Source organism: Lutra lutra, chromosome 6, assembly GCF_902655055.1.
Source record: "Lutra lutra chromosome 6, mLutLut1.2, whole genome shotgun sequence".
Taxonomy (NCBI): Eukaryota; Metazoa; Chordata; class Mammalia; order Carnivora; family Mustelidae; genus Lutra; species Lutra lutra.
This window is the reverse complement of record NC_062283.1, coordinates 40413346-40425849: the sequence shown is the minus strand read 5'-3', so window position 1 is coordinate 40425849 and position 12504 is coordinate 40413346. Positions and strand designations below refer to the sequence as shown.

Below are 12504 nucleotides of genomic sequence, written 5' to 3'. Positions count from 1 at the left end.
GTCTTACTCAATTCAAGCCCAAGGCAGCCCCAGACTGGACCACTAACACAACCAGCACCAGACTCTGCCCACAATAGGCAGAGAGCCACTGCAGGCTGAACTGAAGGCAAACACAGCTTCACCACAACAGCAGGACATCTCTGTACACACATCAGAGACTCTCCTGAAGCGCCATTTTCTGGTGAAAAGGAGACATTACACTGCAGAACCTCTTCTTCATGAAGCCACTACTCTCAACTGCGGGAGACATAGCTAACTTTCCTAACACACAGAAATAGAGACAGCAATAGACAAAATAAGGAGACAGAGGAATGTGTCCCAAATTAAAGAGTGGAACAAAATAAGAGCAAGAGACCTAAGTGAAATGGAGATGAGTAATATGTCTGATAGTGAATTTAAAGTAATACTCATAAAGATACTCGCTAGAATTGAGAAAGGAGTGCAGAACTTCCCTAAGATCCTCTACTAAGAGACGGCAGACGTAAAAAAGAACCAATAAGAGCTATGGGATTCACTAAATGGAAATAAAAATAGACCACCTGGAATAAATAGCAAAAAAGAGGAAGTAGAAGAACAGCAACCACCTGGAGAACAACAGAGTAATGGAAAGTAATCAAGCTGAGCAGATGGGAAGGGAGAAAAAAATACACAAAATGAGAACAGACCCAGGGAGCTCAGCAACACGGTCAAGCATAACAGTTGCAAGATAGGGATCCCAGAAGGTGAAAAGCAAGAAAAGGGGGCAGAATAATAGCTGAAATAATAGCTGAAAACTTTCTGAATCTGGGGAAGGAAAGAGAAATCCAGATCTGTGAGGTCCCCAACAAAACCAACCCAAAGAGTTCTACACCAAGATACAAAGTAAATAAGATAGCTAATAGTAGTGACAAAAAGAATTTTCAAAGCAGCAAGAGAAAGGAAAACAGTGACATACAAGGGAAACCCCATATGACTATCAGTGGGTTTTTCAGCTGAAACTCTGCAGGCCAAAAGGAAGCAGCATGATAAATTCCAAGTTTTAAAAGGTAAAAATCTACAGCCAAGAATACTCTATCCAGGAAGGCTTTCATTTAGAATAGAAGGAGAGAGTTTCCCAGAAAAACAAAAGTTAAAAGCAAAGCGAGCCACGTCTCTGTCACACACAATACCATCAGCCTGTGGGTCCCAAATTCATAGTCCAGCCACCCTCCTGCCCGAGTCAACATGCACAGCCTGCCACCTGATCAATGCCAAGTCAGCATACCTTCACTTCACATTGCCAAGCACTCAAACTGGCACTCTTCCCTCAAATTTCAGTCCCTGTGCTCAAGTCTGTGCACAAAAGGTGGCATAATTATAACAGCAGAATGAAGCAACCCAAAACAGTGGTACTACTTATGTGGAATGTATGATGGATAAAAGGAGTGTGCTTGGCTGAGAACATCTCCAACAAGCACCTCAAAGAACAATACACACAGTATGATTCTGGTTAGTAAAAGAAACAAACCTGGGAAAAATAAAACAAGATGAAATCAGAGAGGGAGACAAACCATAAGAGACTCTTAAGCATAGGAAACAAACTGAGGGTTGCTGGAGGGGAGGGGAGTGGGCAGATGGGGTAGCTGGGTGATGGGCATTAAGAAGGGCACATGATGGGGCACCTGGGTGACTCAGTGGATTAAGCCTCTGCCTTCGGCTCAGGTCATGATCTCAGGATCCTGGGATTGAGTCCCACATCAGGCTCCCTTCCCCCTCGCCCTCTGCTGCTCCCCCCACTTGTGCTCTCTCTCCTTCTCTCACTATCAAATAAATAAATTCTAAAAAAAAAAAAAAAAAAAAAGGCACATGATATAATGATCACTGGGTATTCTATGCAAGTGATGAAATCACTGAACTCTATCTCTGAAACTAATAATACACTATATATTAATTGAATTTAAATAAAAAAAGGAACCCCCCCAAAAAAGAAACTTAAAAATATGTTAATTGAAAGGGAACACAGAAACCTTCCAGTTCAACACCCTTCATCTTAAAAATGAAAAACTTGAAGTCCAGAAAACTTAACTAATTTAGCCAAAGATACAGCCTAGACAGTAAAGAGTCAAGACTAGAAGTCACATCTTGTAACTCCCAGCTAGCTTAGTGGTCTTTTCTGCATACCATACTGACTCAAAGTACTCAATATGAAACAGATTGAGAGTTTGATCCACCACTAACAAAAGCCCTACTAAATTATTTATTTTACTGCATTAATGTAAATCAACTCAAACTTCAAGGGAGCTATGAGAGACACAAAAATAAACTATTGCAATTACTTAATATATTTTCAGATCAACAAAAGGGATTCTTCACATTTGGAGGGTTGGTGAATTAACAGTTCTTAAGTCAATTAGTTTGTTTCTAGTCTTCCATGATGGTTGTCCCATTCTCAGTTTCTATGCTGCATTTCCACTTGCATTCGTTCCCTGGAGACAACAATAAAAGCACAATATATACTGGACTGCTAAACTTAAACACTTAATTGCCAAGAACTTGAAAGGAGGGAAAAAAAATCACATAGTATGACAGTAATTACCTTAAATGTACCATTTTGATTTTTCATGTAAGAAACCAAAAATATATCCACTGGTAGAAGTGCTGATGTGATAAGTGCAATCGCCAGAGAAAAAATTGCTGTTATGGTGGAGACAACTTCACTTTCCCGCTGACTTTGGTATTTACGAACATATATCCAACAGAATGCCAAAATAGCCTGAAAGAGAACAGAAAGAAATGTTTTGTTACTGCCTTATGTATTCTCTACACAGAGGATAGTATGTGTTTGAAAGTTTCCAATGGGAAACTGTCAAATGAAGGGTCTTTTAGATATGTAAGGAAGGTGTACTACCTCTTATAAACTGGTGCAAGATTTATAAATTTTCAAAGCCCAATTCATGAAAGCAGCCCAACTTCACTTAGATGCAAAGACACATACACACACAAAAGTTATTGATAACAATGCTCCATTACATATATCCTCATTGAACCTCATTAATGTTTTCATGCAACATCATAGTTTTAATTAGTTTTGAATAGTTTTTACCTACAGATTTCTCCAACCTAACAGAATATAACTTGAAGTGAAATTAACTTCTGACCCATTTTGACAGTTTAAGAATACCACTCAGCTAAAGATTAACTGCCCATAATCACCATGCAATTAACACATTATACTACAATTCAAATTTTAAAGGACCTTAAACAAAGAAAAGTGAACATTTAAAATAAGTACACATGCACTGCCAGGAATTTTCCAGCGATAAAAATACACTCAGTTGTATTAAGGATGACAACCTCTAATCCACCAGGTACTCTTAATAGTTACCAATGCCTTTCTAATGACTAACACGGAGTATAGGAATTTACTCGCAATTCTCCAACTTTAGGGAGTATCAGAATCATGTGGAGGGCTTATTATAGTAGAGAATGCTGGGACCCACACCCAGTTTCAGATTCAGGGGTTTGGAGCATGCCCAGAAAATCTGTATTTGTAACAGCCTTACCAGGTAAGGCTGCTACTGGTCCAGGAACTACATTTTAAAAAGCTCTGCTCTACTCAAATTTAGGGAATTGCAGATAGGTACTAATCAGTAATTCTTAGCCTAGGTTGTGTAACAATCACCTGAGCAGTTTTTAAATACCCTTAACGCCATCCCCACAAACCAATTCAGAGTGAAGCTCCTCCAAGCAACAGCACTTTAAAAGCCTGAGGAAGGGCACTGGAGTGGCTCAGTCAATTAAGCGACTGCCTTAGGCTCAAGTCATGATCCTGGATTCTGGGATCTAGCCCCATGTTGGGCTCCCCGCTCAGTGGGGAGTCCACTTCTCCCTCTGTCCCCACCCCCCACCCTCCCTGCTCATGTTCTCTCTCTCTTTCTCAAATAAATAAAATCTTAAATATATAAAAAGTAAAACTAAAAAAGCCTGAGGATTCTAATCTGAGCCAAACTTGAGAACCATCGCTATTTGTTTCCCATTTTATTGAAGTATAGTTTACACACAATGTTACATTAGTTTCAAGCCTACAACATAGTGATTCCACAGTTCTACTCCCTATGCCATGCTCACAAGTGTAGCTACCAACTGTCACCACACATTACTACAGTATCACTGACTCCCATGCTGTACCTTTCATCCTCACGACTTACTCATTCCGTACCTGGAAGCCTGTACCTCCCACTCCCCTTCACCCATTTTGTTCATCCCCTCCCCTCCGGCAGCCTACAGTTTGTTCTCTGTATTTATGGCTGTTTCTGGTTTTTTGTTTTGCTTTTTATTTTGCAAGTGAACTCATATGGTATTTGTCTTTCTTTCTGACTTATTTCACGCCCCGGGTTCATCCATCTTGTGGCAAATGACAATGGAATGTTACTTAGCCATAAGAGAGAACCATTGCTTTAAATAAACTCTATTAAGAGCTCTGAGACAAAAGTATGGTTTTGTCCTTTCACTCTTGAACAGATTCAATTGTTACTTCCTTTGTGGGTATCCTAGTTCAGGAGCAACTAACAACAGCAGCTAATTTGTTTCACAGCTTCCAAATTCCCCTACCACAATCAAGATGTAAGAACAGTTCCACCACCACAGAAAAATCCCCTTTGCCCCTGTGTAGTTAACCCCTCTCTCTACTCTCCACCCTTGATGACCACTATTATCTGTCCCTATAACTTCTGCCTTTTCCAGAATGTCATAATGTACTTATATAGCGTATCGTCTTTTGAGTCTTCCTATATAGCTTCTTTCACTTAAGATAATATATTTTAGATCTATCTAGGTTGTTTCATGTAATTCCTTCATATTACTAACATTTCAGCTGGTGTCAGAACAGCAGGAAAAAATAAAGAACGAACAGACTGTAGACTTTGGAACCTGATGTCAGAAGAAAAAAAAGACCTAGGTTCAACTTCTGTCTACTGACTAATTTATTTTAGTTTGGGGAACTTATTTTCTCATATATTTATATTAATATTTTAATGGATTTTTTTAATGAAGTCACAAATATTTAAAACATTCCTCAAATTATTCTGAAGGCACTGGAAGCTGAACTTAATCATTCTATCCTTAGCAGAACCTGACACATAGTATTCAATAATTTTTTTTGATGGATTTCAAAAAGATCTGCACTTCTACAAAGTTTAAAGTGATAGGTATTACTGCAGAAGAAGCTGTTTGCCAATACCAGGCAGACAAGCAGGGAAAGGGCAACCAGCCAAAATAGTTAAGCCAAAGGATCCTGAACTTTTTGGTCTCACAATCCCTTCATATTTTTAAAACTGAGAACCCCAAAGAGCTTTTTGTTTATATGTTAAATCTATCAGTAGTTACTGTATTATAAAATAAAACAAATATCATCATCTATAAAATAGTAATAAGGATACTTCATATCAGGTTATAAGTATTAAATAAGATGTAAGAGTTTATAGCACAGTGCCTGGCCACAGTAACTGCTTCCCAAATAGCAACTGTCATATGAATTGCATATGTCCATATATATGAACCAAATGTCATATGAAAGAACATCTTAGGAGCATTTCATAAAAGAAATATGTAATTTTGCTAACAATCATAAAGAAAGGTTTAGAGCAAGCCCAAGCCCCTCCCACAAAATTTTAATTTAATTGGCCTGCGTATTAGGATTTTTAAAAACTCCCTAGTTGGTTTTGATGAGCTGTCAAGGTTGACGACTAAGGGCAGAGGTAGGAATGAGAATAGATGTTTCTTAAACTAATGAGCATATATACTGCCTGGGATCTTGTTAAACTGCAGATTCTGATTCAGGGAGGCTAGGGTCTTACATTTACTATTTCTAACAAGTTCCCAAGTGATGATCACTTTAAGTAACAAGGATGAACTTGCTTTACAGTAATGAAGACTCTGTCTTATATAGCAAAAGGGAATGTAATTGAGGGGAATGTAATTGGGGGACTTAGGAAGAAACCCTTAGATTTCGTAAAAGAGACAAAGTTAGATTATAGAACTGGGAGGACCAATCCTAACCATTTCCCATGTGGCAGAAGACACTGTATAGTCCCCTCTGTTTGCCCAGGATCATTCGAGTAGTCAATCTTAGTGTTCTGATTCTTTAGTAGATTACTGAGAGCAGTTCTCAAAGTGTGAAGTCCTCCAACCCCTAGCATTCCCAGAACCTTTTCCAGGGATTTACAAATTGAAAACGATGCTCATAATACTAAAAAGTCATTTGCCTTTTTCATTATCTTGACACCTGCACTCATGCTGCATAAGTCAGTGGTAAAACTGCTGACAAATTAAGCATGAATCAAGACAATGGCACCAAATTGTGCCAGTAGTTATTTATATACTTCACCACCACACACACACACACACACACACACACACACGACGACTTAAGACTGATCTTAATGAAGCAGTAAAAATTAACTTTATTGAACTTCAACCCTTGAATCTTTTCAATATTCCATGGGAGAAATGGTGAAGTATGCATTGGAGTTCTCCAGCTGCACAGCAAGGTGTGATGGCTGTCTCCAGGAAAAGCACTACCAAAGCCACATAAGACATTCTATTCAAGGAATATCACTTTTAAGTACAAGTGATTATGGTTATTCAGACTTGGACATCTGGCATATTTTGTTGAAATGAACAATGGGAACCTGTCACTTCACAAAAAACAACTGACAGTATCCGTTCCCAATGATAAAATTTCCCAATGATAAAATTTCAACCTTTCAATGAAACTCAGAATTTTGGAAAACTTGTATCCATGATGGCAAGGCTGACAGTTTCTCAATACTTATTTCTGGGATATTTCTTCTGACAAGATCAGTAATATAATGAATGGGATATTTTGTTATTATGTAATGAAATATATCCATATTTGGAATATCTGCATAACTCAGTGAACCAGATTTTCTAAATAATCAATGCTTCGTGTTATAAAACCATGCATGGGCAAAAGATCCAAAGTGCAACATGGACCAACAAATTTTAATGTAACAGAATGAAAAGTTTAATGATAGGGTTTCAGATTCCATTATTTCAACTAACCTCTAGAAAGTTTCCAGTTACTGAGTTTTGGTGTAGTACTTAACAACATCCACAGTTACCTAAAAATTACTCCTCTGCTTCCAAGTACATACCACTAACATAGGATATTTTTCATTTACTTCAACCAAAACACTCAAAAAACTGAATATACAAGCAGACATGAGAATCTAATCTCTCTTCTAATACACCAGGAATTAAAGAAATTTGCAGAAAATTAAATAGCCCTTATTACTAATTTTTTCTGCTCCAACATCTAGTTTCAAACTCCTTAATTCCCCTCTCATTTTCTCTTTTCCTTCTATACTATCACCAACTTCAGTACCTTCCCTTCTTCATCTATCCAAAGTCTACCTCAATTCCACTTCCTTCCCCATTGCTCTCTATTCTCTGAAGTCCTAGCTCATTTATAAAATCATACTTTGGTTTTCAGTACTTAAAATACCTGTTTTAATAATTTTTGTTCTCGGGGTGCCTGGGTGGCATAGTCAGTTAAGCGTCTCGCCCGCTCTTAGTTTCAGCTATGGTTGGGATTTCATGATTTCAGGGTCATGGGATCTAGCAGGGCATGGGGATCCACACTCCCATACTCGGCGGGAAGTCTTCTTGGAGTTTCTCTCTCCCTCTCCCTCTGCGCTCTGCCCCCAACCAAATAAATAAATAAATAAATAAATCTTTTAAGAAAAAGTAATTTTTGTTTTCCCATTATCTTCAGGCTCTCTCTTTTTTTTTTAAAGATTTTATTTATTTATTTGACAGAGAGATCACAAGTAGGCAGAGAGGCAGGCAGAGAGAGGAAGGAAAGCAGGCTCCCTGCTGAGAAGAGCGCTGGATTTGGGGCTCTATCCCAGGACCCTGAGATTATGACCTGAGCTGAAGGCAGAGGCTTTAACCCACTGAGCCACCCAGGTGCCCCTCTTCAGGCTCTCTTAAAGGCCATTTTGTTTCCATCCTCCCACAATTTATAGCACAACTCACAGACATTAAACATTTATTAAGATAACTGCCAAAATATTCCCACTAGATTTTGATACTCATTACATACTCATTTGTTTTTTCCTAAACCAACTGAATATAATGGCCTGAAAAGTGACCTCCTCAAGTACAGGACTGGATGGGCTTTGGGGCCAAGGCCAGCCACCCTTTACTGTTTCCATTTTCTCCACCAAGAGGAGTAAAGTATGCTGCAGTGTAAAGGCAGTATTATTTTCTGGGAGAGTGTTGGTAGCAAGAGATAACTTTCCAGAAGTTTTCACACTTTTTTTTTTTTTTTTTTTTTTTTGGTCAGGGGAAAAGTTTCTGCTGAAACATTTACCAGCAAAACACACCACTTACTACCTAGGTTGCAGACACTGCAGTGGAATCTAACAAATACAAGCCTTGATTTCCAAAACTGAAGTTACTGGGTTTGGCGGTTGATTCTGTTTTTTTGTTTCAGTAATGCAAAGCAGCAAAATACTTTGGGTCACAATGCTACAACAGGACAGGATAAAGACAATGAAGAAAGAGGGCGAGAATGGGGAGGGGTATGGAAAGAAATAAATTGAACCCCCAAATAAAATAAATCCAAGGGTTTTAATATGAGACAAGTAAAAACTAGGCCATTGGGGCTACTGAGGCCCACGTTTTGATCACTAGATAAACAGAATTAAGATGGTAGGGAAAGAAAGCCCCTGAGTTCTGAAAGGCTGTAGCATATACACCCTGATACTGGCAGTAAAGAGGGCTACAGATCTCCCCTGCGTAAATTTTTACATCCATCAAAAAGACTCGAAAGGAATGTGAAACCTGGAAGTCAGAACACCTCACGTCATCAAGGCAGAATCGCACAATGGGTAGAGAAGGTTGGAGACTCAATAACCCCAGGGGTAAGAAACACGGACAAAATCCATTTAAAGAAGCAAAGAGGCCCTCCTCCAGCTCAAGGCCAGCGGCTACTGAACTTATAAAGATCAGGCGCTGCTGCCCCACACCTCGTGCTCACGTCTCACGTGGGGACTAGAGGCCACTTCTCCCTTCTCAACCCCCAGGGTCTCCACCATCCCCAAACTCCACCCGTCCCGGTGCCCTGGTCAGGGATAAGGCCAAGAGTTTCGAGAACGGAAACCTGCAACATTAGACGTCATCAGGGAAAAGACAGGAAAGGCGGCCGGAAATCAGCAAATCAGTGCCTCCCTTCCCCACTCGCAGGGCAGCCCCCGCCCCGGAACAGAGGAGCGGCACCCCCCACCGCGCCCCTCCGCCACAGTCCAAACTAAAACGGGGGCGGGGCGGAATGAGGAGGGTCTCCCGGGCCCGGAAAGGCCAGCTACAGGGCCAGCCCCTCCCTCTCCTCCACCAGTCCAAACACTGGGAAAACTATGAGTACCTCCCCTACCAGTAGTAAGAGGCCGAATATGCACCAGCCGATCACCAGCTCCGCCGAAGCCGCGCCACCAGGCGCCGCCGCCGCCATTTTCACTTCCGGCTCCGACTCCTAGGGCAAAGGGGGTGGGGAAAGGGGAGGGGGAAAGGGGAAAGAGTGCGAAGGACTCAGCGCCCGGGCACCCTAAAGGTTAAAGGGCCTGAGGGGGCGGAGCAAGTAGTTGCCAAGGAGACCCAGCCCTCGAGCGTCCCCTGGCGTTGAGCCGGGCAGGGGCGGGGCGCGCCCGCGACGCCGTGACGTCACCGCGCTGCCTGCTCCGGAGGTGTTGAGAAGGCACTATGCGAGGGTGGTGTTTTACAGCACAGCAGCCTCGTTGGAATAGTTGAATCCGACTAAGCTGATGGACTGGAAAAGTGAGGGGACTCCACAAGGGCCTGGATTGGGTTTTTCTAGAAATTCAAGCCAACATTAAGGAGTTTTGACTTCCTCCTGGAAAGGAAGTTCAGCCCTGATGTCTAAGACAGAATGGGCCATGTAGTTGCACAGCTCACTAGGTTGCAGGAATGGACATCTGAAGAAAAAACAAATGACTTTATAATCTGCTGGCATTGGGCCCAACCTGAGTAACTATTTGGCTGGACGTTGCCTTAGCACATCGTGTTGTAGCCTTTTTACTTAGCGCTCTACATACCTGTGAATTTCAGTAATGACTTTGTGAACATATTCACGGTGAAATTGCAGGCTTTCTAATATTCATAAATTAACAAAACTGTGCGGTAGGCCGTAATGAGGCAACGGCTTAGATAGTTCCTGGGATAGCTTGCCTGGGTTTCCTGGAGTGGGGGTACTTAACCACTGGGGCGGTATTTAACCACTAAATTGAAAAAAGATAACTTGTAAATCAAAACAGAACTTAGAGTGAATCCTACCTTTACGATGCATCTTTGCGATGGCATTAGGTGCCTAAGACCTACTTGTAGCTGAATCCTGAAGTAGGAAAAGAAGAGGGACGAAGGGAAAAGGAAAGAAGGAAATAGAGGAAAGAACGATTTTAACATGAATTGGTGCCATCATCAACTGGCTTCATGTTCTCTGGACCTACAAATGTTTGATCATGACTTTCTTCTGTGGAACATTGATTTCTCTGGTAACCTCTTTCCTATAGTTTCCTTCAAGTGCATAGAGACATCTCTAATCCAAGTGGTCACTTACATTATTTCACCAGTTGTCAGGCATAATGTGGTACTTCTTTGTTTAAGATTTTATTTTAAGTAATCTCTGTGCCCAATGTGGGGCTCAGAGGTCAAGAGTAGCATGCTCTATCAACTGAGCCAGCCAGGCAACGCTGTGGAGATATTCTGCCTCTTTCTGCTAGTCTCCTACTCCTCTCTTAGGGGTTCCCTTGGCTAGAAGGAGAGGTCTAAGACAACCCCAGACCAGTATTCTCCCTATTCCCCCATGGCCCTAATCCCCCCTATCATAAAAGATTGGGCATACCCTGCATAACAACGTTTGGAAGCACATGCCAGTCTCAGTGTTGCTGTAGTCTCCGGCTTCTACCATCAAAGTAATCGGTGAGCCTGGTGGTAGGTATTAAGGAGGGCACGTATTGCATGGAAAGCTGGGTGTGGTGCATAAACAGTGAATCTTGGAACACTGAAAAAAATAAATTAATTTTTTTTTTAAAAAGCAATCAGCCCTTCTTGGATATTCCAGAAGGAGTAAGCCTGCACTCCACAGTTTGCTGTACTTTTCCCAGGCCTGAGTCAAGTACAATCCCTCTGTATCTCTCAATTGTGGGAAACATATTTCAAAATCTCTAAGTGGCTCCCACGAGACCGCCCTTACTAGTCTAAGGTTTAGATGGGAACATCCTAGCCCAATGTTTCCACACCCTCAAACACACACTGTTCCTTGTGGTTAAAGGTGGAAAATCCACAAACCAGGAGGAACAAATCTCATGAAAGAAATCTCTTCAAAGGAAGGAAGGAAGGAAGGGGAAAAGGAAGAAAAAGAAAGAAAAGAGAAGAAAAAAAAATCTCTTCAATTTTTCTTCTCTCTATTCCAATCCATCTACTGACATTTTATTTGGCTGAGGGTTCAAGAATTGTAGAATAAATTCCTTTCACAGCCCTTTTAATTTCTGCTTATGAAGGAGAATTTATGGGTGGGAGGGAGACAAAGAATTAAAAACTAAAATCTTCCACACCACTTTAAGTTTTATGTGAAATTGGAGTTTTTAGCAAGACCAAACTGAACCTTTTTAATAACTGATATAATGTCCACTGAATTAAGCCCATTTAATAAACTGCTTTAGCGCTTTTGCTGACTCTAAATGTTTAAGTACTGGGGACTGGTTGAGCAATTGCTTGATTTTCAGGTAGGCAAAACCTTACAAACCTGTGTTGCTCATAAGTGTGACTAGTTACAAGAATAGAAATAGTTTGAATAAGGAAAGTTGGGAAAGAAAAGAGAATGTGAGGCATCTGAACAAGTGGAGATGCGCATAACATCCTGTCTTTCCATTCTTCACCTTGGTCAGGATGTACTATTCATTTCACATACAGACCAGTGCAGCAAAGATGAAATATATTCTCCTGGATGATGTTATTAAATCTAAGAAGCCCTTAATTGTAGACTAGAGCTCTTTAAAAATAATAATCTTTATTGGTTGTTTGCAATTATAAAAGAAAGATCGCTTACTTACAAAATTTCCAAGCATAAATAATTTAGAAACTGAAAAGATCCTAATAAATTAACACAGTTCTTCTCATGCCAAGATGCTCACCTTTAAGAGCTTCAAGGATTTTTGTGTATGCATTCTAGTATGTTCCACTAGGGTGTAGAAAACCAACAGATAATCCTTTCCTGCTACCCTGGTGCAGTAGACTGAATATTTGTGTGTCACACACACACACACACACACACACACACACACACACCGAAATTCATATATTAAATCCTAATGCTCAAGGTGTTGGTTTTTGTTGTCAGGGCCTTTAGGAGGCACTTAGGCCACGAGGGTGGAGCCCTCATGAATGGTTATTGCCTTTATGGAAAAAGACCCCAGAGAGCTCCCTTGCTCCTTCCACCATATCAAG

At 40.7% G+C, this 12504-nt stretch overlaps 1 protein-coding gene across 1 annotated transcript in view; it reads right to left on the bottom strand.

Moving 5' to 3' along the window:
- LMBRD1 (LMBR1 domain containing 1) overlaps nt 1-9657 on the bottom strand; it is a 129789-nt gene extending 120132 nt beyond the window's left edge. Inside the window, exons 1-2 of the mRNA XM_047733035.1 lie at nt 9416-9657; nt 2555-2731 (exon numbers count right to left, since the gene is read on the bottom strand). Coding sequence (XP_047588991.1) covers nt 2555-2731; nt 9416-9493 — 255 coding nt within the window. The 5' untranslated portion in view covers nt 9494-9657. The remainder of the gene's footprint in view (nt 1-2554; nt 2732-9415) is intronic.
- Between the last annotated feature and the right edge of the window lie 2847 nt (nt 9658-12504).